This window comes from Colius striatus, chromosome 12 (genome assembly GCF_028858725.1).
Source record: "Colius striatus isolate bColStr4 chromosome 12, bColStr4.1.hap1, whole genome shotgun sequence".
Lineage (NCBI taxonomy): Eukaryota > Metazoa > Chordata > Aves > Coliiformes > Coliidae > Colius > Colius striatus.
Window position 1 is genome coordinate 12,971,129 of NC_084770.1, and position 24,848 is coordinate 12,995,976.

Below are 24,848 nucleotides of genomic sequence, written 5' to 3' on the forward strand. Positions count from 1 at the left end.
GCACGTGAAATGGATGGCAGCCACATTCCTTACCCAGCCCTCACAGCATCCTCAGGGCTTCTGATGCTGGCACTTTCTGAAGAGCATGGTGGCCATCCCTGTGCCCTGCCCCCCTTGCCCAGGAGCACAGGGCCCTTCCTGCTGATGGGGCTCTGCCACCCTGGAGCTGCTCTGCGCCTCTGCTGCTGCAGAGTGAGACAGGATATTGCTGACAGCCCCCACATCCTTCCCTTCTTCAGCTGCATGGTCCCACCATCTTACCAGGCAGGGGATTTCTAGGGCCCAGAAAGAGGCCCAACAGTGGTCCAGCTCCAGCTGCTCTAGGAAGAGTTTTGCAGTCCTTGCATCTTCTGTCACACACCGACACTATCGGTTGTTTCAAACATCGCCAAGGAAAGGGGTTTGTGGCTGCTCCACCCCTGCACATGAGTGGGAAGGTCAGCTGCAGCCATGGAGAGGAAAGAAGCCACTAGGAGGCAGGGAGGTCAGGTCCCCACAGCCACACTGTGCAGCTCAGCACTCCCTTGGACAGTATCTGCCAAAAAGGTGATGGATCACAGGGCTGAAGTGAGGTTGTTTAAACTGCCCTGTATAGGGACACCCATGCACAGAGAACAATACCACACGGAGGGGATGAGGGCCTGCAGTGGGCTAGCAGATGCCCAGCTCTTGCCTTTGAGTTGTTCAGTCCATCGCTGCTACTTACTTCACAGAATGATAAATCACATGAACCCTCACTAAGTTTTCTTGAAATAATAATGAAGAATGGTTTGGGGTTTTTTTTCTGAGAGATAGTTTTATTAAATATACATCAATATCTTCCTCCATAATATTTTGATCACTCACAGACTACTTGCTTAAAAATGTATTTTATAGAAAAACGTCTGCAAAATTAAAGCTAAAAAAAATACATATTACACACCTCTGGACAATCTGGATGTTAGAAGACAATTCCTTTTATTGTTTGACCTGAACATGTGCTTAAACAAGGAACACACTCATGAAACAGGACACACTCCTTGCATATGGCACACCTCAAAGTACTCAGACTGAAGGAAAACTAGTGCAATCATGTTTAATTGCATCTAACAACAGAACAATAAAAACTACTTCTGATTCTTTTGTTTTTATTTTCTTTCCAAACCTACTCCATTAGTTGTCTTCCCACAACAAAACCTCCAGTGGTTACTCCTGCATGAAGCAAACGTTGCCTTGGCCGATCCATGTGTACAATGGAGCATGCAAAAAAGGATACTGCAGCTATTTGCAATGCAAATCTATCGAAGACATTAGACCTGAACAAGGTGGTCCTTTAACACTGCAATTCTATAGCCTTTATCTGTGGTGGAAGTTTCCAGTGTATGAATTATAAAACAGCATACAATTTAGAAACAGAAACAAATAATTTTGCAAATTGTGTTTTCAACTAGTAAATCTTCCCGAGGGCTGCGTCTAGCGCCGAAACCACAGCCAGCTATTGAGTAGCCAGAAAGCTACAGTAATTGAATACATGATCATTTCCCTTTTAGCACGCTCTTTGTTTTCTTCTTCCAGAAGCTGTAGACGGCGATTAAGTTTGATTATCTAGAAATAAAGAAAGGCTTTTAATACTTGATGAAAAGTTGATGGGCTTTCTAGAAGCTTCTGAACGGTCACATAAAATTAGTGTCTCAGATGGATTTTAAACATGTGATAATTTGCCTTTCTATCTTCAGTGGCCTGGTATCAGATCTTGCTGTCCCCAATAAGCAGGAGCAGAAATTAAGTCAGACCCTCCAGATTCTTGGATAAGCACAGAGCACATGGGGGCACAGAGCAGGAGGGGTACGGAGGGATCCCTCACCACATCTGCTATGGATTCCTCTGTGGCCACACAGAACATGGTGCCCCATTTTACCACTGTGGCTTTTTCTTAGTATTACAACTACAATCCTTTACATACCTGTCTTCTTAAGGAAGCCGCATCTACAACTGTCAGGTCATCTGGTGTTCCTTCAAGTGTCGTATCAAAGCTGGAAAGTCCGTATCTATCAAATAAGGGAGACAGCTTAGCTGGCTCATCCATGCAAGGATTACCATATAATATCAGCACCCTAGTAGATGCACGTTTTTGGTGGTGATGGTGGAGAGAATTACAAAACTTTTTCCCCAGGTTTTAGAATTGCCTATTTCAATAGGATCAGAACTGAATAAAGTACAAACACATACAAAGTGGGAGCTTGACTGAATGTGGGTTTATTGCTCTCCACATTTAACTATTTTTGAGGATTCTCTACTCAGACATCTTCCTGTCACTTGGTCCCTCAAAAGACTGTTTCCAGCTATTTAAGTGATTAACAAAAAATGCTAACTGCCTGCCCAAAAATGACAAAGCTGCAAGAGAGATGGCAATGGATAAGTAACCAAATCAGGACTCTGAAAAAACTGAGTGCCTTCTGCTCAGTACCTGCTGAAATATCCCAGTGAACACTTCCTGAGATTAGTGATCTCAGTCACATTCATCTCAGTATTTTAGGCAGAGATTTTTGCAAACAGGGTCTAGTGTGGAGTCACTGCTTGCTGAACTTGACAGGCATTAGGAAGTTTGTTCCCAGAGCACCTCTCAGCTTTCTTACTGTAGTGATTCTGAGAAGCATCACTCATCACTAACTGGGTAAGTTAATGAAACACAGCACATTTTCTATTAGTTGGGAAGTGGCAGAAAGTCTATGTGAGGTATGTGTTTTGATCATCCAAATGCTACCTCTTAAACCAGATTGTTTTCCAGCAACTAATAGGTACGAGTAGTTCCTGATGCTGCACTTAGACTGAATTTCTCACCTCCTATCTAAGTTTCCAGTATTAGTTTCCCTTGACTTGCTTTCACCTTAGGACACAAGAACAACTGCCACAGACAGCTTCAGAAATGGAATAAAAATAACGTCAAGGCTACCAAACTCATGACAAAATACACCTAAAAGAATGTCTGCCATTTAATGGCACTTAATAGTCAACTTTGGCTAAAGGGAATACTAGTAGAATTCCTGAAGCTTGCAGAATGCCCTCAACTGCAGACACTACTTTTGCATGACTTATTCTTGCATCACTTTCAGCTTCTATAACATGGCCTCAGCTTGGGCAAGATTCCCCTCCGACCCAAAAGACAACTTGTGTAAAGTTTCCCTGTATCATTGTTCATTAACAAATTGTTTTCTATGTAAGAACTGCCATTTCTAGACGAGAGCCACATCGATCTGGACTTAGATAACAATAAGTAAGTTAATTATGGGGTTTTTAGGTTGAAGAGTATACAGGGGGAGAGAAACTTTGCCAGGTGAGATCAGGATAACAAAGGGAATAGTCAAATAAATAATTCATAGAACCATGGAATCATTATGGTTGGAAGAGGCCATTAAGATTGAGTCCAACCACTAACCTCACCCAGCAAAGCCCATCACTAAACCATGTCCTTAACAACAAACAACAGAGCCACAGTATAGACCAACAACAAAAGTTTAACAATTCCTTTTGTTAGGAAAAGATTTTCTCATTAAGGCTATTACTATTTTTTAATTCTAAAGAGACTTCAAACATTCACTTAATTGTAACATATTATTTACTACTTGTAGTTCTTTCAGTTTGGGCAACATTAAAAATACTGAACCTGCTGGATTTTTTGAAGCTCCTATTGTTAACTCAAACTTTTTAAAAATAAACTTAAGTTCATTATAAAATGATTTCAACAACTCTACTGTTAAAAAAAGTCTGAAGCTTTGCACATACAAAAAATAAACCAAGTTTTCCTTATTACTACACATCCTCTGAAAGCCAAAGAGATTTCTGAGGGGAGTCTTTTTGTAGCTGTCTTTTTTTATTTGTAGTAAACGGTTCAGAAATCTGAAAATTCCACCAGATCCACGGCATAGCTGTCCCTCCCCATCTCTTGGGAAAAGCAGAGGCTCACCATTTCAGTGAGCTAGGCACCTCCCTCTCCCAGGTCACACAAATTTAATATAAAGAAACAGTGTATCCCTGCGGCTCTACCAACTTCCCCACCATTCCAGGTATTAGCAATCAAGAGATTTACCAGCAAAAAATCCCTCAAGATAATCTCTTGTGCCATTACAAAAACCAGATTCCTGACTTAGAGAAGAATCACTTGCTTGAAGCTGGTTTCTACTTAAGAGCAAGTGTAATCTCCATTTTGATGGAGGTGGAAAATGGGAACAACAGATGTGGAAGGAACTATTTGATTTCCTTCATCCTGACCATGACATTATGTATCAATTGTGTATCCAGTTCCACTGAAACAATGTCAATCTACCAAGATAATGGCAGTGAAAAGGTGTCCAGCTGCAATGAACAACCACAGGCATGTCAGGGAGAACGCCTGGGAAAAATAAGGTGATGCAAAGCTAAAACTTCTAGCAATAAAAATAGGAAACTCACTCCTAAACAGAAAATATTTGAAGTACACTGTTAATGTAAATTAAGTCTGCCCTTGTACATCAATTGGAGTCAGAATTCTGCAGCATGTTGTATTTATTAGTCAAGTGAGGTGTTTGCAGATGACTTGGATGGGTAAGGAATAAAGGCCTGAAACAGCTCAAGGAGTTGAGGACAGAAATGAGCACTGTGCTTTAAAATACATACACTAGGAATAGGGAAATAGAAATATGAATTTTAGAGTCTAAATAAGTGGATTGTGACTAACAAAAAATACTCTTTACCTGGTGTTGTCATGATGAGGGTTAGAGGAAGTGGTAGCAGCTGACCCACCACGTAACACTGGCCTATGCAGGTTTTGGTGGATAGAAAGCGTAAGACAGAAACAGGAAAGGACAAACAGAGATAAAAGGTAAACCACAAAGAACACGAGAACATCAAAATACTTCCATGTATATTGTATAATGTTTCAACACAATATCAGATCTATTTCTTTTTGTTGTAAATGGTACATTCATATTTCCCTTCAAGATACGATCAACACTGAATGTTTATGCAGCTAAGACATGTAAGCAAATTTCAAACATGGTTTGAAAATATTGCCACAAAATTTCATCCCATAACAACAGAAAAAAAGTATCTACATGTACTTATAAAAGCCTTTCCAACCATCCTCTCCTCCCTGTAGGGAAAGGGGAGATTTGTCCTTTCTTTATCTCTGCTAGATGCAATTCAGAAAACCTGGGCTAGTAGCCTAAGACATATATAGTCTGAAGAGAGGTATATCTCTCCAGGAAGAAGCTTTGAGTACATGGTATGATCATTCTTATAAGGTTTGCTCTTTCAATTTATTTCCCTTTTCTTTCTAGGCAGAGAGGAAGAAAAGGTACAGCTTTTTAAGTTGCTGCAACTATATAATACACATTAACTTTGCAATAAGAAGTTACTGTGTCCCAGTCTACAGAAGCTGTGAATGCCGAAGCTTGTAGCATGTGTTCCCAGTACCTCTTGTAACAAGGCATCACTGTTCCATATCTACAATGTGTTACAAACTGTTCAAGAGCCTGAAATCTTATTTTCAACTTCTCCCATTTTCCTAATGCCAGCTGGGGGAACTTGTACCTTGCATTTAATCCATCTATATTTCAGGCTATAAAAACAAACACAATCTAGGTATGAAGATCTTTACAGCAGGTACATGTAGGAGGCAGAGGCTTGGTGCTGAGGTGGCTGGGAGAACACTGTGACCTGGCCTGAAAACATGCAAGAACCATGCAAAAATAGCCCAACCACTAGTTTCATTTTAAAAGGATCAGGATCTAGGAGCCTTAGCAAACTGCAACCTGACATAGTACTTCCTAGGACGAGGTTCTCCTCTAATCAGCACCATCAGTGCGTGCCATCAGGTTTCCCCTCTGGTACATAAGCCAGCATGGTGTGTTTTACAAATGGAAACCCCCATTCCCAGCACATACAAGAAAAGAATATTTTCACCTACATGCATAAGGTTCTGCAGAAAGCTATCAAAAAAGGGCAATCCTGCTTTTAATCAGAGAATTAATTTATCTAGTCTAAAGCCTTATCTGACAGATGCTACATCTAAATACTTCAAGAAGGCAAAAGAACTTCAACAAACAGCAGTTACAGAAAAGGCTGCAGAATTTCTGTACGATGAGCAGAAGCCACCTGCAGTCAGCTGGCAGGTGAAGGCCAGCTTGTCATTCTCTATCTGGCACAGGACAGCAACATGTGGATTTTGAACGATGAGGACAACAGTCTCAAATACTCTCTAAAAATCAGACTATGTGGTAGTTTGTGGCAAAACAAAGTCCTGCACCTGTTGTAGTGTTAATCACTACTAATTCACACTGCTCTTTCAAGGAAAACTGCAGGCTTAGAGGTTGTTGAAGGCTTCAGCAAGGAACACAACTAGAGCACTGACACATATGCAAATCAGGAATTTAGTCTAAGACATGTCTTTAATCCCACTTCTCAACACAGCCAGGCTGTTCAGAAGCTGTATGTGATTTCCTTTTCTTTGCAGTTCACATTTTATTTCTTTATAGGTGAACCCAAAGTATCACCAGAATATTCCCCTGCCTTTCCGACTCATTACTCTTTGCTTAGTTTTTACATAGCAACAAAAAACTTCATTCTATAGATCATGGTGGCATCATAACTGAGATCACCTTAGCCCAAATCAGCAGCAAGTTTTTTGGTAAATACAGAACACATAATATAGTCAAACTATTGAATGTGTGGCCTTCTTTTGAAGACTGAGTAACAGTACACTAAAAACTTTGAATTTTCTGGCTACTGCTGTCAATTCCATCCTAAACATTAACACAAGGACAGAAGAAGCCGTAACTCTGAGGCCACGTATACTTCAACACTTCACTATTTCACTGCAAATACAGCAGCTGCCTGAAACATGAAGGGAATGCACAACAATACAGTTTAATAGCAGCGGGGAAACGGGCAATGTGACCCAATGCATAGGATCTGTCTGCCGCTGCTGAGAGATGAGCACACAGTGGGAATGCCACAGTAACGATGCTGCCATAAACATGTCGTCTGGGAGGAAAACAAGGTGTAGATAATCCAGCAACTCAGGTCCAACCTCAATCGCTTCTGTATAAGCACACAGGGCACTGAGGCTGCACATTCTCTTGGTTCAGCAGAGGTAGCAGCTCTATTCATCTCCCATTCTACATTAAAACTTTGGAAATCTCAGAAAGGCAAGAAGAATGGTACTAGGACTTTACAGACATGTTCTGGACATGAACTGGGTAATAAGCTTCTCAAGTACAGAAAGGATTGGTGCACTGAAGAATCGGTGACTGGATGAAACTGTACTCATTTGTCTTGGTGCCATAAGCCATTCCTTCCAATAAAGCAACAGGCTACTGCTTTCCCAGGCTCCTTCACATTAGCAAACCTATTCCATTTTCTTCTGAACTGTATTACCCCAATCTACAGTCACGTGTAGCTCTCTGATGGTGGCAACTCACACCCTGTTTTATTTCTACCATGAGAAATATCCTTAGCTTGTTCAATATAAAAAGTCATCTCATAATACCTCAGTATATAATTATGTGGGTGAAGTCTGGCATTTAAGGAGGATAGTAGCTTTTTAGAAAGGGTTGTCCTGAAGAAAGTAAATAGTAATAAAATTTCCATACTTTTTTCTCCTAAATAAAAACGTATTGACCCAAGAGATGAAGAATAGTTCAGATAAAGTACAGATTTCAACACAATTCTATTCAGATACAAATTTGCCTCTTTCCTGCATTTAAGACATCACTAAAACCTCCTTAAAGGTGGGATTTAGAGTTGTTTTTTTTTGTTGCCTAGAGTATAAAAGATCAGCCTTTAAGAGACACTAGGTATAGGCCCTACAGTCATTCAACAAAAATTAAAACAGAAAAGTGGTTAGAACTGGAAACCAGAACTGACCTATTGTCCTTGTCCAAGCTGAAGGAAATGCAAGAGCAAACAGACAGTGTAAACAGTGATCATTAAACTGTTGCCCGTTTAAATAACCTATTATATGAGCAGTGGCAGCTAAATGAGGCATAATCCATTATGTGCAGCAGTACAGGGAGCACCTACCGTTAGCAGCTTGAGGAAACTGGGAAATATTTTGCAAAAAGCAAGCAAGTCAAGAAATAAATTAAAAATATTTCCAGTAACACACAGTCAGATCTTGTTCATTTTAAAAGATCAAATAGATAAGGCTTTGAGACAGAAAGCATGTTAGAGCAAAAGAACAGAGTGCAGGTTAGGAGCAATTTAAAATGAACAATATTTTGCAACCATGCAAGTGAATCATCCAAATTTCACATTCCTACGCCAGCTGTAGGGTAATGGTGGGTATCTAAACACCCAATCATGAAGAATACACTTTCACCTTATTGAAAAGCTCATTATTTTGGCAACTATCTGTTCATAGGTTGCTAGAAACAGGTTTCCTATTTCTTCTATGAAGGTTAGTAAGAACATCTCAAAAGTTAACCCAAATCAGGAACAGTAATGCAGCTTCTGAAGTATTCAGAACCACAGAAGCTTTCTGATAATTGAACTAAGTTGAAAGTGTATGTATGCATATGTGTATGTTTTCCAGAATCCAAGAAAACATAGGAAGGAACATGTCTAATGGAGGCCAGGAATAAAACCCATGAGCTTCACTGCAGACAGGACAGAGGGCGAGAATTTCAGTCTGTATTTTTACAAGGACTCTTGGCACAGCATCCATAAGTGCTATTATTCACAGACAGTAGTATTCCTCCTTATCAGTATGCTTTAATTTTATAGAAAAAAACCAAACTTATATCTGATTTTTAATACTGACAAGGGGACAAAAAAAAGTTACTGCTGTCCAGCTGTTGACAAGCACCAACATTGTAACAGCTACAGCCTGAAATTCCATAGGATTAAGTCACAGTTAAGCATCCAACTCAGAATTTCAAGGGAAACTATGCAGGCAGTGTCTCTTGTTTCAAAAAATTATTTGTTTTCTTTTAAGTCCTAGTTTAAGAACATGAAGGCCAAAAAGATTCTCTGATTCAGAAATATTAATATGGACATTTACATTCTGTCAGGTCAGTACACATGGTGAGCTACAGTAGGTGCCAGTTTGGAAAGTGACTGCAAACACACAGACATTCACAATAAGATTGGCTCGACAGTCACATTTTATTACCAAACCAACTAAAAAGCAAAGCATTTAACTTCACACTACAAAATATTAAGAGTGCTGTAGAGATATTAGAAGCCAGAGGCAGATGGAAAACTTCAAAGAACTTCTGAGCACAGGCTCCAGGGAAGGGCTGTGGGAGCAATGAGCAGTTACTCCCCATCCTCTCCTCCAATTCGACCCCTCGCCAAGCCCTAGAGGTCTCAGATAGCCCTACACTAGACACTGGGGGCAACTTTGACCTGAACCTCTGTGCTAGCATACTATTGAAATGAAAATTGCTTTGGTAAATTATCTTTGCCACTATTAGGTTTTACAAATGTTTCTCTTTAGAAATGCCAAATCAAAACAGGCCAAGGATACATCCAATTGGGCAATGATTGCCATGAGGCTTGTTTTGCTTCATTGCCTCTCAAAGCATCAGCTTACCCAGAAAACCAGAAACAGCACTATTGAGAGAAGCAACCAGCCTCTCAGTATACACTGCCTTTCTCGCTCTCAGCATCCAGCAAAGGCGTCACCATCAGTCCTGTATCAACCAGAGAGAACTATTCTCAATATAAATTGAAACAGCCTAAAGTCTCGAGACATTATTGAAAGGAGAGTCTACAATGCCCTGCATATTATTCTACCGTGTTTCTGCATCTTTCTTTGAATGCTTGATGACATCAACCCAATCTTATTGATTTGCACCATGGCTCACCAACACAAAAGCAGAAGGCAAGGCTAAGAAATTTGCAGGCTTGGGGCCAAGTATTAACTGCAGAAAACACTGACAATCTGGGAACAGCAAAATCCCTTGCTGTCACAGACTAACACTTCCTAGTTTGATTTTTATTTGGAAGGAAACCAAACCATTGCTACATTTGACTGAAACGGAAGCATTTTGAAATGTGAATTTTGGACAATGAAATTGCTTATGAGTAGTGAAAGCAAAAGAAAGCAAAAGCAAAAACCAATATTTCACCTCATTCTTTTGTAAACAGAAACCAAACTCCACTAAAAAGTAGAAAACAAAAGAAAAAAAGAAAGCAGCAAAAGCTGGCAAAATCAGTGACAACCAATCACCTGCGGTTTTCATCCAGCACATCCAAGACCTGCTGGTAAGCCCTACGAGTGGAAGACTGGATAAACGACAAAATGCCACGAGCAGAGTAAAGATTAGTTCCATCTTCAGGTAACATATTGGGAGGACAGATACGAGCCTGTTGCAGTGATGGTGTCACACTGTTCGTACGAGCACAATAAATGAAGAGAGAAATACTAGAGTCAGATTTTTAAATTTAAAAAAGCTTTCAGATAGACCCCATTCCAAAATGCTTATTGTTTGCTTTTGGTTTACCCTTCACCCACCACTATAAGGTAACACCCACAAACTAATAGCATAAGGATCATGAGCTACATTTATAGATGTCTTCTGGAAACAAACACAAGTAATAAGCCTGGGACACACAAGTTAGCTTTAGAAAGTCCTTGTCCAGCCACATCTGTAGCTGTTGAAGTCAGTATTCAAGTTCTCATTGACAACAATAAATGTTTTTTTTTAAAGCACTGGCATTTTAAAACACATCCTACACAACCTCTTTTCAAAACACAAGCCTTTTCCAGTAGGGAGAATCTCACACAAAGATTTTGACTTCAACAAAAGTTTTTCTTCAAGCTGTGACTAAAGATCAAAGTAGTATTTTGATTTGCACATGAACAAAGTTTAAAGGTAACTGCAAGAAGTTTTTTAAAAAGGCACAGAATTCACATCCCAGTGACAACAAATTACATGATCTGACATTTTCACTATGATGCACAAATTATATTTAAAATACACAGAACTGAAATTTAAACACAATCATTGGGATTATACAAACCTCATCTCTATCAGATAGGAGTTAGCTTTGGTAACTTGCCTTTGATTTGCTTATGTCTTTTTACATTCAATCTGATTTCATCCGTCATATATAAATATTCCAAAGTTTTAAACATATATATATATATATATAGAGAGAGAGAGAGAGAGAGAGAGTTTAATCTGGAAACTTTAAAGGTGAGATGGAAGTAATAGGAAGTAATTCACGTGAACTTCACTGTTATTATTAAAACAAATGCAAACCAATTGCGAGTCACTGTATCCTTTAAATCTTGGGATAGCTTTTATTCCAAGATTAATATCCATAACTCAGTGCACTTCCTTTGATCTTGCAACACTCCAACAGGTTTAGGGGTTTTTATCTAGAATGCCAATCTTCCCACTTTTGGTATTTTTAAGAAATTAAGCAAAGCATGAGTGCTTGGAAGCTGGTTTGACATTTGGATAATCTCTAGATGGGTTGTAATTCAGTAGACACTTTTATTCTAAATAGAGTTGCTCTGCAACTGGCTGGCACCAAGATCACAAAGCTTAGTAAGAAATCAATTCAATTGGAAAGACAGATTCAGAGAACGTTACACAGAAGTCACTTAACCTACAGAAGAGTTCAGTCATCCTGTGCTTCAAGAGACTTGCAAAGATATCAGTGGCTGGTGTTGGACTGATACTGGTTGTTATCTATTACCTAAACCACTTGTTATGCTGCTTGTAGAGTACATTTGGACAAGAGAAAGTAGGAAGGAGGAGGAGCCATCAATAAACATCTATGTTACCTTTTCACAGCTTTTATCATTCCCCATTACTTGTAGAATACATCTTTCTTTTATAATTACGATTCTACTTCACAATCAATGGTGGTGATCACAACTGCACATTTTGCTCTTGAATTACATTGGAAATGACAACATTCACCAGAAAAAAATATCAGGAAACAGAGGCAAATATGGAATATTACCACTAAAGTGAATGTATGAGAATTTCTATTCCTTTGAGGGTTTTCTGGCTTGAAGGGAAACAAGGGAAGAGCAACAGGCTTCAACTCATAGTACGTTTTATATGAAAAGTAATTTTTCCTGTTCATTGCTTCAGATCTACAGAATAAACTGAAAGCTTAAAAAAAGGGTAAAAAAATATTTAGACATATTGCAAACTAGAAGATATTGTGGAATTGCTGTCATGCAGAATGGTATTACCATAAATACCACAGCAATGTTGTTATTTGCATACAGAATTTTCTGTAGATATTGAAAAAAATAAAATCCCCAAACAGATTTAACTCAGACTGCATAAAATTCTCTAGAAAAATGTTACATGTGCTGATTAAATGTAAAGTGTATATAGCAAGGAAAAAAACAAGGCAAACTTCTGAACCAGATAATTCCTAACCCCATGGTCTAATTCCTGGACTACTATATGCTTGTTGTTTTATAGGCAGCTTGTAAGAAAAGGCAGTTTCAAGACATTACTCCATTGATTTTAAGATATTATTTAATTCTCATGGAAGAGAACATTTAGTTTCTCAAATGATTTAATTACTTAAAAGATTATTTAAATGTATCTGCTCCTGGATATGAGCTAAACTGAACAGCCATCTGAAATTACTCCATCAAATTTTCTCCATCAAGGCTATCCTGAAGTGCACAGTTTAAAAGAGACCTCTCTCTTCCTTTCTGTTTGAAAGTGAGAATAACTTTATGTAGGGCTTAAATGTCAGGAAGAAGAAATAAGGAGTGAGGGGATAAAAATGATCCAAATTTTGCTTCTATCTTCCTTTTTCAGGATTCAAAATTTTGGTTGTGTAAACATGTGGTCGTCCTTGGAACTATATCAGAGACTATGGAGAAGAAAGATTATGAAGCAAATAGTCAATATACACATCAGCCAAGATGACATTAAGGAAAATTCTCTAACATTTTGTGCGAATACTTCTCATTAGACATTGTGACTAATCACCTTCCCTCCTCCATTATAGTTAAATGGTCTTAGTCCTAGGTATAACATTTCAAATCTCTCAAGAGAGCCCTTATCTACAACTCCAGCTGCTTATTTTTGCACTCCCTGGTTACAAACACCAAACAATTTGAGTCTGGAACCAAAACAAACATGGAATTACAGAAATTACTATGGAAGAGCACACTAACATTTTATTATATACAGAGTTTTCAGCTTAGCAGTTAGCTCCCCTAAACCTTCTCAAAGCATTTGTGACGTACACAGGGTTTATTTCAGATATTTCTCTGACTTACAGTTCTGGATGTATGAAATGAGAGGTAAACAGATTTAACTAATTAAGGTTACTTAAAATTCATCCACACAGACAGACTGGATTCTCATTAAAGATGTGCACACCATCACCTTTCCCCCCATGACTTGCATGGAACAGAATTTCTCAAACTATGAAACCAAACTCTCTCTAGAGATCTGTTTTTCAAAGGGAAATGCTGGAGCAGAAAAAAAAAGTGAAACATAGTGCCCGTTTCTATGCACTCCTGTTGATTTGTTGCCATTCCATGCAGAATCTTTGCATTTAACAGTGGGTGGCAACGGCCAATAAAAAGCTTTGTTGCTCCAGCTGTTCAAAAACAGCCAAGGAACAGACAAGAATAAAACAAACTAAAGCTATTTTGAAATTCTGTTTTCTTTACAAATCTGCTCTCCGTTGCAGCTATCCCTTTTATTTGCCATCAGGTTTTTTTCTCTCTGTTCTTTACACAGGGAAACAATTTGGCCAAGTTTGAGAAACTCTGAAGCAAAATTAGAAACCACACATTCAGTGTAGCAAAGGCTGTTTCAAATTTTAGATTCTAAACTATGGATACTTAGTAAGGAAATTAGTATTGCAGAGAGCTATAGAATTAAACATACTCTTGATTTTCATATACCAGGTAAGATTTAGGCTTACGTGTAATCCTGAGTCGAAAGAGGTGACTGGAACCGTGGCATTTTATTTCTTGGGACAGTATCTGATCTGTGCCACCTTGAATAATAATTGTAATCTCTTAAGTAAGCATCCACATAAATAGAGGGATAATTTAGATAGCTGTCATTATTACTACATAAATAGTTACTGTACAAGCAGCCTACTTGTTAGGCTCTTTTTTTAAAAAAAAGCATTTGAAAATGTCTGTCTTTAGTGAAACCCAACTACTGCAAAATTCTCACAACTGTCTCTGCATGCAACTGGCTGACAAGAAAAGAAAGACAACAGAACAGAGATAACTATTTGTACCATGTAGAGAACACTGTGATAGGGAACCCAGCCAACTCTTTTCATTTCAATCTGACAGTCTATTTGGGATTTTGTCACTGTGTAGGTCAAGCACTGGAATTTCGCACAGTACATCTGAATATTTTGTCCAAGGACAACAACAGTGCCTGAAGTAAAACTTGAGTATTATAGCCTTATTCAGAAAGCAAAGGTTTGAAATGGCACTGGTCAAAGTGCTTTTTCAGTCGAATCCTCATCATGAGTAGACTATCATGTCTATGAGGAAGCTGAATCAAGGAGGCAAGAGAAGCAAGCATTAAAAAAAGAAAGCATTTTTTTGGGTAGGAATTGGATTTTTCAAGTAAAAACATGGATTCTCTCTCCTATTTGAAGACGTGAGCTGGACTCACACAAGCACAGGAACAAACAGTTGATCTTTGTCTAGTTAGAGTACCATGGTATTTGTTACTGCAGAAGGAAACTACTTACATATAATACAAACTTCAAAGTCAAGACAGTTTTCATGAAGCAGCAATGTATCATTACAGTAATTAAAAGAAAGATAGTATCTTTCAGTCAATAACACTGGAAATAAGAACTTTAGGAGCAGCTGGTTTCTTGTGGTTTTTTACCACTGGAAAACAAATAGTCTTTCTTAATGGCAAAGGAATTTCAGTGTAATATAAATGAGGTAAAAGGCATACAATTAAGTTTCCTGTAGTGCAAAGAATACATCTGTAGTAAAATTTATCTGCTTAAATGGTCCAATTTATCAACAAGGAAACCAGGCTTAGAAGACATGCATCACATTTGCTACAACCTCTAATAGAATAGTAGTCTAAGAGATGCTAGGTGACATCTGAGTACCATCTGAGGTAGCATAACTTACATCAAGCAACTTTGTTTGCTTGTATTGCTTATTTTGAGACACACAGTAACACTTCCACATGGATAGCTTCTCTAAGTAGCTACCACAGTGAAACCAGAATGCCATGTTATCATTACTTCCAGGTTTATTTACATGAAACTTGCACTTTTTCTTGCAGTTTTCAGTGTCTGTCCTGTAGGCCTAAACTGTGAGGAAACAAGAGCCAAGAGAGACCTTCTTCTCCAGGTTCAAAAGGCTTGGCTTTTCTGCATTTGTGTGAGCCATACAACACTCGCTCTGAACACAGCGTTTTCATAATCTGAACTTGCAGAAGAGTCTCCTGAGAGTCAGACAGGCACACAGTGACCCTGTTCACTTGGAGATTGACAAAAAAAGGGAGAAATGCCAGACTCTGCATCACTGAGAGTGCTACGATGATGACAGAAAAAGAAGCATTTTCTAGAAACCTCAATGATTTCAAGTAGGTGATGTACACATTAGACACAGCATAACTTCTGTCATGAGAAAACAAGCACTTGTGAGGGCAAGAGATGAACCAAGCTCTACTAAAATACATTATCTCAGGTCAACAGTTACAAAATGCTGCATTGAAGATAGATGGCTTCTTCCATCTGTGCAACAGAGCATGCAGATAGAGCAGACTCAGTATTAGCTAGCTGTTATTTTTCATACAAACAAAAGAGGAGAGATCCTGGATCACAGAATCATAGGATCAATCTCAAATATATGTAATTTTCCTCAAAGACACCCATAATGGGAAGTGCTCGGCATCAGAAGTTTGATTTACTTGACAGACATTACGCAGGCACTTGCATGGGCAATAAGACAGGAAAACTGATCTCCAGATGTGTCATGATTTCCTGACTTCTGTAAATGATAAACTGAGTCACATGAGCTACCAGTTATACGTTCACTGATCACATCCTTTCTAAATCTACAGGATTCCAGGTGCACGTTGTATTGTTAAGCCTGTGAAAGACTGCTAGTAGATGGATAAGCTGTGACAATGAATAACCTTCACACCATTTTAAACCAGTAATTCTACATATAGATGATACACTGAGAGACAGCAAAGCACAAAGGTGAGTTTTACAGATTTAGGATTTTCAGATCCAGGAAGTCTGAATGTATGGGGGAAATGAGACAGCAACTGGATACATCCAGTCAGAGCTGACCTTGCCTGTTTCTCAGATGGCTGGCTGGGCCAACACAGCGATGAACTTCAGAAGACTAAACTAACCTGAGGAGTAAAGATAAAGTGACTTCAAGAAATCACAAGAACTTGTATACAATCTATTTCTCCTTTAAATCTCAATACATCAAAGCAGAACTGGTAACATCAACTTTTTCACAAGCAGCTTCCATCATATGAAGACCACCTATTCCAGTATGCATAGTGCAAACTATCAGATAGGAAACTTGAAGGCCATTCCTCTGGTGTGATGCTAGTATGTCTAATCCAACAGGACATCATTGGATGGTTGATAACACAAGGAACTTAGTACCCAAGTAGGCTGATGGAATATTTGGAGACAGAGCTGATCAGGAGCTTAAGAATGTGAATCTAGTTTTGCCAGCTCGGTGAATATGTATTACTTGGCAGACTTGAGTATCTAGACACATACAATCTATATGTTTGTGTGAGCCAAAAGTCTGATTAAATAAGAAGAGGAAGATGTGCAACAATATTTCCATGAAGATCTAGAGGAACAGAAGGGGAATTATAACACACCTGGAACATGCAACAGAGTACATTTCATCAGTTTTAGAAAAACTAACAGGTAGACAGATATATAGCACATACAGTACTTCCTAGTGCTCCTGCTGTACACAGACATTTTTAGGACATAATTCACTTGATCTATTTAAGACTAAAAATAGGTAGACGCTAAGTAGGTCACGCACTTATTTCCCTCTAGTTACTGAAAATAAAGTTTACAGTGATTTTGCAATAGTGTCATAAAGTCTACACTGGGAAAGCTGAATCCCATCTTTTAGGTCTTAAATCCAAGATCCTTTCAACAAGGGAAAGTATTCTTTGTGGCAATTGTATTAGGAATCATTTATATGAGTTTTAAGTATTACATTGCAAAAACAGTTATTGCCAGGTGGAAAGATGCTGTCACTCAGAATAAATCATGATTAATCAAAAACTATCACATCTAATAAAAATATATAGACTTGTATGTCTTCAGAAAGCACCATAAGAATTGCTACCTCAGATGGTAATAATAGATGACATTTCCAATTCTAAATGCTACTTGCCATTTTGATCTCAAAACGTTAGGATGCACACAGATGCCCATACATTATGTCCACTGACAATAAAAATGACTTACTCTAATATTTATGAGGAAATACACATATTCCTTCTTCTGTGAATGAAAACCATTATAATATCAACAGTGAGAGAACCAGGAACATTTTGTTGCACAAAGAACCCCATTTCTTGAAAATTCAGGGGGGAAAAAGAAACCATATCAGCTCAGAAACTGAAAAATCTCCTGAAGTAATAACTCACAGTGACACCAACTGTGAGCCCACAGACACTCCCACCCATCCACTGCAAGAAAACACTTCACAAATGAGTCACCTCAACAAACAACAAGCATAGAAATTAAGAAAAATGCAGGCCTTATAATATTTAAAAATATGTACTTGCCACACTATACAGAACATTAGTTGGAGAAAAACAAATACCAGGGAGATAAGGAACAAAGGAAATACTTAAGAATGCTGTGGTTATGCCCCTGCAGTCTGTTGCTCTACTCACATGGAATCATTTTGGGCCAGCTGACCATTCTGTCGAGTGGCATTTTCGCTCATGGAACGTTCTCTCTTCAGTCGTCCCACCGAGCGGACCTATGTCAAAGGGGAGAAAAGGGGAGATAAAGAAGGGAATTCCAGGAGAGACACTTCAAAATTTGAACTGGAGATCTGCAAGTCACATCTGCCCTCAGATACATGGGCACATTTTCATGAGTTTCACAGTGATAAGGAGGAAAACAACTGATGACAGGACCTGATGCTAGCACATGTAAAACCAAGGTCCAAACTTCCTGCAATCCTCTTTATCTATTCACGTGGTCTGATGCCAAAAGTATGAACAAACAGAATTTTGAATAAGAAAGCAATATGATGTTTAATATTACTTCTTATCACCAGAGATAATTATATTTCTACTGCATTTTATGAGCTTATAGAATATGCAGCTTCATAAATACTTTTCAGTTTTTAAGATGTCAATTACCATCATCCACCTGGATGCCAATGTCCCATCATTTTTCTAAGCCAGTTTTCAGAGTCTTGCTAAAACTTACTAATTCTATGTAGTATTAAATCATCTGACCATGAATTCCAAAGGTTAGCTACACATGTTAAAAGAATCTTATTTTGCTTTCTGATAGCCTGCAAATTAAAAAAATCTTGCAGCTTTCTCTTCAATCAAAACTATTGTTTTGTTTAAAGTATTTTGAGTAGTTCTAATTATGACTTAATTTTTATAATTACTGTCAGCTTAATGAGCATGGCAACCTCTAGCCATCTACCAGCTAAATATGGAGCTTCAATGTCATAATTAGAACTACTGCGATGCTAATAAAAGTGTATTTGTATTTTCTCAACTTATGTTAGTACCAAGTAGACCTGCACCACAGTACACAAATCATTGGTCATCTCACTGTCTTTAGTAGAATGCTTCTCAACTAAGGAAAAAGCAAAGTAAGTACTAGCCTCTTCATTTTGAGGTGTTTGCTGTGGAGGTCTTTCTAGGTCCAAAAAATCTAGCGGTCGATCACTAAGAGAAATAACACGGGGAGGAGTTTTCAATGCCAGTGGTTTGAATGGAGTAGACTGAAGAAGGTCAAGGTCTGGTGGTCTGGAAAATGGAATGTCTTCACTATTACCTGCAAGAACATCAATTGTCAATAGAAAGCAAGCTGTTCTGAGGCCTGAGGGCTAATGCTAAAGTTCAAAAAGACATCACATCTGTTACTTCTCCTATGCCAAATAATTAAAGTATCTCTATGTTTAATAGAATATGTATGTTAAAAAGTATGGTTAAAGCTCTCATAAAGACCATATTAACTGACACTTATTTGAGGAGTTTCTCCAAGAACCGTGATCCTAGGTAATCCTGAGCAACACCAGCTATATTGCAAGTGAAGACATTTCCAGTCTCAAGATACAGTCTTATTAAAGGTATATTTGTTCAGTGACTGGGGTTGCAAGGATATCACATTCACAAAGCACACAACATATGCATGTCACAAGTTTTGCAAGACGTAGAGCCTTCAGCAGTTCCAGGTCGGTCACTGTAAAGACCATGACCATAAATACTAAAGAAGTATTGATAGAGTCCACTCTAGTAGACTAGACACAGTAGACTAACTTCACAGGATTAGCATTCTGGTTATAACCAAATACTATTTGCATGGGTAATATATACATAGTAGATCCCCAAAACTTGTTATAGTTACTTTAGCTTATAGCTAACTAAGAAAAGTCAGGTGTGAATCAATAAACAATACTTTTTTTTGCTGCAGAAATGGTTTATTAAGATGAAAAGTCAGCAATTAAACTTTCTATTCATAATTAATTCGTTAATTGTCTCCTCTACAAGCCACAAGAAAACTAGTCATGGAACATTTTCAGAGTTCAAGAAACTTCCTAAGTCAATGTTGAAGACCAAAATCCATTGGAAAACCAGAAAACATTGTGTAATTTTTAAAAAATCAATATGCATTTTTGTCCATTCAGAAATTTGGGAACTAATTTGACATCTGTTTTTCTTTTCTTGAGATGCAGACATACCTGCCACTACAATCCGCTCTGGAACCTGCATAGTTACACTGGCATTTGCAAATCCTTCTTCGGTGCCTTTCTCAAGGTCAGTATTTTGAGGAGCTACTTTGAGTTTTTCTGGGACCCTCATGCGCTGACTGATCCCTTCGGTGTATTCCATTTCATACTGAAGGCGATTAATTTCTGCCATCTCAGCAGCTGGAGATGGAAACGCAGCCCCACTCATTCTGGCAAAAGAAAACCAAAAGCTATAACAGCAATATTAGGAAACAAGCAGAAAGTGTATAAAGGAAACTCTTTGTTCGGATTACTAGGCCAGTGATGGATGATCCTCACTGAATATAACTAATTTAGAGAAACAAATTATACAATGAAATTCATAGGAAGTGTAGTCACAAGGAGCTGAGAGTTGAAGGCAATGACAGAAGAACAAAGTGATGCTGTAGGCAACGCTTAAAGCTGCACTGAGGGTCCTCAAATCCAGCTGTGACAAAGATATTAGAAATTCTCCATGTAATGTACTATCCTTGCACTGCCTGGCAAAGAAAGAAACACAAATAAAACAACATAAGGAACTGATAGGAAATCTATTCAGGGTTAGTAAGAAAGCTGAAATATTGATCTGTATCTAGATAGGCCCAGCACAGTAGTCTTTGAGAAGATGGATGAAGTCTTACAGAACTGCATGTTGAAGTAGGGGAATGAAAAAAAGGGCTCAGCTTCCACAGCAGCTGCCTTCAACTCACTATCAGTCACCCAGATCTCGCTCCATCTTACAAGGACAAAGCTCCTTATCAACAGCCTGTCAAATCAGCTTGAAAATCTAGCATATTCATAACCCATCCCAGTCACAAGCAATTCTGTAAACTCCTCACTTCTGCATTTTTCTGTGAAGGAAAGTCTTATTTTTGCAGAACAGATACAAGATGGGCAGAAAGAAAACAAGGCTTTTTTTAAGCATAAAAGGGTTTGCCAACATTTTACATGCACAATTTCCTACAAAAAAGAGGAGAATTTCCTGTGAACTGGGGAAACCTCCTAGAAACTGGGCTGTGAGAAACTTACTAACATGATAACTGCTGGGAACTGTAGATTACTGGTTTAAGGTTGAGAGAAAAAGAAATCCTAGACTTGCATTTGGAAAGGGGCTGGAAAGGGGCTGCTCTTGGAAACTGGGTTAGGACAGGGAACTCAATAGCTGACAGAAGTTGTTCAGTGGCTGGTGGAGCTGCGAGAAACTTCTCATCCAGACAATGGCTAGGGGGCCTTGTCAAGAGCTCAGATGGAGATAATGATTATTTTTAGGGTTAGGCTTGAGAGAAATACATAGCTCTATGCATTTCTACATACACACAATATATAAATAGAGTTTCCCTAGCAAATGCACCTCTGGGAAGCATAGCTTACTCTAGCAATAAATTTGTTAGTGGTTTTGCTTGAAATAGTTCCCTAAATGAAGCAATCAATGCTGGCAAAAAGGGAGGGTTTGTTGCTATAACTGCAACTACATCCTTTCCCTCTTTTTGGCAGCAAGGCTTCGTCTGTTGGTGTGTCTGCTTTCAGCAGCTGAACATGCAGAACTTTGGGAACAGAGTGTCTCAGGGCAGACCATCCACATGGCAGGTGAGTTGGATCACAGGCCATTCCTCCCACCATCACACAGAAGCAGTGCTTTCCGTATTTATCAATAAAACCTCAAACTAATAGTAACCTTCAGACAACAGCAAGAAGCAATAGTGTTGGGTAACACTATATTAAATGCACATATTTCCTGTATTCAAAGTGTGATCCACTTGGGATCCCCAGTGTTATTTTCAGGATCCTATCACCACAGACCAAATAAAAGAATCTCAATCATCTCAAAGTCTCACTGCAGCACAGTAAGAGAACTGGGGGTCAGGCAGAAGGTAAGTTGCTGTTCTATGTGAACTTTTTTTTAAAGAGTTATAAAGCAAATACCTGAAGTGATACAGATTTAATCCATAAGTTATTAATTCTTACTGTTTGTATGACTCAAGTGAAAAGAACTGGAACAACCATTTAGTCAGAAAGAAACACTTTACAGGAATTCAAAAGGTGCTTAAGCAGCTCTGTCACTTCAGAATTCTTAAGATTTCATTTGGGGTTGTTTTGTCCCCTCCCTTTGGCCTTGCAAGCTAGATTTGTCCCTCTTGTAAGACATTGGTTAGATCAGCCTGTGATATGAACAAAGTACACTGTCTTCTGACATTTCTACATTCCAGTAGCTGCTTTTCATTTGACAATCAAGAAAGCATTTCCAGACGGACACGGCTAAAAATCATCATGTCAATAAAATGACTGAATTTCCAGAACTTAAAGTACTCAGAATATCTACCGGCAGCAGCTTAAAGAATAATTATTGCTCACAAAGCCCGCCAAAAACTGTTTTGCAGCTTGTTCACTTTCTCATTGTGAAATACCTGTAGGGCTCTGATTTATGCAAACACACTTCAGTACGCCACGGCAGCGTTTACCCCACAGCTTCCCTAAAGTTTGGCAGTGCTTTTGCACACAAGTCTGCGTGACAGCTGCTTTCTGGCTCTACAGTAAAATACACACAGAAAAGGAAAATATTAGATCAGTTGCTTTATGAACTAAATAGGGCTGTGTGGGTTTAGCTGTACTTGCCAAGGACCTATGGATACGATATCTCACTATCTTCCTGCTCTTGCCTACTTCTCATCTACTTTGCATCACTGAGAATTGTATTTGCTGTCAAAAGAGATTTCAATTTTTACCTCTTTTTACAAGAAAACAGCAAATGATAAACAGTGACATTTCGGGAACAGGAAATTTGAAATATTCAAATAGAGCTTGTTAACAAAACTCCCCAAGTACTCAAAGAGAACAGAAATCAAAGTTACACTTTCTGTAACATTCTTGTTACACAAGACATTAATAATAAATCAGGGAGAAGGAGGATCTTTAAATTGGTATTTACAGAACTAAGTAGCTCTAGAGGGACATAAGAATAGAAGAGAAGCCTGACAATAATCAAACAATAAAGATACAATCAGAAACACGGGATAAATAAAAGGTAGAGAGCAGCTGAAGTGCAAATGAGCATCAATAGCATTTACTAAGAAACAGAAAGGAAGGAGAAAATCCAGAGGAGGATAAAGGAAGAGAGAGCAAGTTATTAAGGTGAATTACATGTGTTCAGAAAGACACAGGGGTACCTCCTCTTCCCTATCCTAAAAAAGAATGTCAACAGAAGAGATGGGGATCAAGTAAGGCATAAAAATCTGAAGGATGCCTTTTTGTCAGCATTCTGGCAATAACCAGATATTGGCCATGTCTGTGCCGCAACTAGGAACATTATGGACATTGTTATGTCTGAATTAATCTGAGACAGATGAAGATGAGAACTGATTACAGCATAGCTGTGCCACCACTGAGGTCAGAGCAGGTTTTACAACCTACACCAAACTAATTGTAACTTCTGCAGCTACATTACTGTTCCCAAATTAGTCTGTTCAAGTGCATATAAGGTACAAAGCGCTCCTTTGGCAAACATCTACATATCCTTTGATGAGTAAAAGGGGATGAGGAAGACTTAAGTATGTGTATTATAGGGCCCAAAGGACCCTATTATGGGATGCTTAAACTGTCAGCACATATATCACCGGGGCATTCAGGATCAGAGGCTATGAAATAACAAAGCACTAATGGAATGATTTGAAGGAGAGCTAGATGTCAGTCAAACGCTGAAAGCAGTTCTGTACAGTAGTTACATGTGCTGAACTTTTAAAATAGGCTACCCTCTCTCCTTAGCTTGAGGCTGATGCTAACACCCCCCTATTATACATGAACAAGATTATGGGATTACAGAACACCAAGGACTGTGTTCTTTCCGTTTGTTGTACTCCAGATGGAGGTTTCAGCACAGAACTCCCTACACCTTATTTTTTTAAATAAATACTAGAAGCGTTAGGAGATAAAATACTGCCACAGTCTGACAACCATGTCTCTGAAACACCCGGATACTCACTGCGGTGTGACAGCGTTAAGAGCACACGGCAGCAGACCTTGCCAGCCGGCAGTGCGCGAAGCCCCTGCCCCGAGTGGCCGGCGGCCGTTGGTGCTGCTGCGGACCCCCCTCAAGGGTCAGGCACCCAAGGCCGACGCCAGCCTCCAGCCGGGAAAGGCGGCGGCCCGTGTACGTTTCCCGGATGGCAGGAGCGCTGGGCGAGCGAGAGCTGGCACCGGTGCGAAGGGACGGCTCCTAACTGGGCGACGGGCAGAAGCGGCGGAGGAAAGCGGGGAGACGAAGAGATGCTCTGAAATGTGGGTGTGGGGAGCGCGGCGGCAGCCACGGGCCGAGGCAAACGGGGAGGCACGGCGCGAAGAGCGGGGCTGGGGCAGGAGCGGACCCTGCGCCTCGGCGGCAGCGGGCGGGTGGACGCGGCTGAGAGAAGCCGCAGTCGCGAGGGATATGACACAGGCCGAGGCGGGGGCTCAGGCCGAGGGGACGGGGACAGGGCAAGCTGTGGCTCGCAGGCGCGGGCGCCCCGCGGCCAGGCCGAGCCGGCGGCAGAGCCTGCGGCGCCGTCGGGCCCCGCCGGGCCGTACTCACCCCGAGCAGCGGGAAGGCGGCGGCGGGCGCTGGCCGGCCCGGCCGGGCCGCTCCTGCCGGGCTCCGGACCCGGGCGCTGGGTCCCGCGCGCGGCGGCGCGAGGGCCGTTAAGCGGGGCGTTAAGCGGCGCGACTCGCTCGCACCGCGCTCCGCAGGTCGCGCGTAGAAACCGTCCGGCGTGTCCCCATCGGGTTCCCGTAAGAGCTGCCTGCGTCATGTGATCGACATGCTCCCGTAAGACCGCGCGTCATGTGCTCGCCAAAGGGCGGAAGCGGTTCTCGCTGGTAAGTCACACGCGCAGGAGCCGGAGGACAGCCATGTTTAGTGAGGGCAGGCGGCGCCGCGCAGGCGCGCTGCAGGCGGCCCGGG

At 39.9% G+C, this 24,848-nt stretch overlaps 1 protein-coding gene across 9 annotated transcripts; it reads right to left on the bottom strand.

Moving 5' to 3' along the window:
* Nucleotides 1–938: 938 nt before the first annotated feature.
* On the bottom strand, nt 939–24,773 carry MFF (mitochondrial fission factor). Of its 9 annotated transcripts, none has more exons than XM_062005422.1 (9): nt 24,480–24,773; nt 19,892–20,109; nt 18,812–18,984; nt 17,853–17,941; nt 13,885–13,959; nt 10,190–10,348; nt 4,710–4,772; nt 1,943–2,027; nt 939–1,584 (listed from the first exon to the last, which is right to left on the bottom strand). In XM_062005422.1, exons 2-9 carry the CDS (start codon nt 20,106–20,108, stop codon nt 1,453–1,455), a joined length of 993 nt encoding a protein of 330 aa, XP_061861406.1. In that variant the 5' UTR covers nt 20,109; nt 24,480–24,773; the 3' UTR covers nt 939–1,452. The 9 variants fall into 9 exon arrangements, with proteins under 9 accessions (XP_061861406.1, XP_061861407.1, XP_061861409.1 ...); XM_062005423.1 differs by lacking the exon at nt 24,480–24,773 and adding an exon at nt 23,895–24,387; XM_062005425.1 differs by lacking the exon at nt 4,710–4,772 and having other exon boundaries at nt 24,480–24,772.
* Between the last annotated feature and the right edge of the window lie 75 nt (nt 24,774–24,848).

Bases quoted from the DNA above. Each gene is read 5' to 3' on its own strand.
- MFF (XM_062005422.1), bottom strand. From the start codon at position 20,108: ATGAGTGGGGCTGCGTTTCCATCTCCAGCTGCTGAGATGGCAGAAATT. The intron at 4,773-10,189 runs GTGATTGGTTGT...AAACCTGCATAG, and splicing joins GTGCTGGATGAAAACCGCAG to GCCAGTGTTACGTGGTGGGT. The intron at 1,585-1,942 runs GTATGTAAAGGA...CTTTATTTCTAG, and splicing joins CGGCTTCCTTAAGAAGACAG to ATAATCAAACTTAATCGCCG.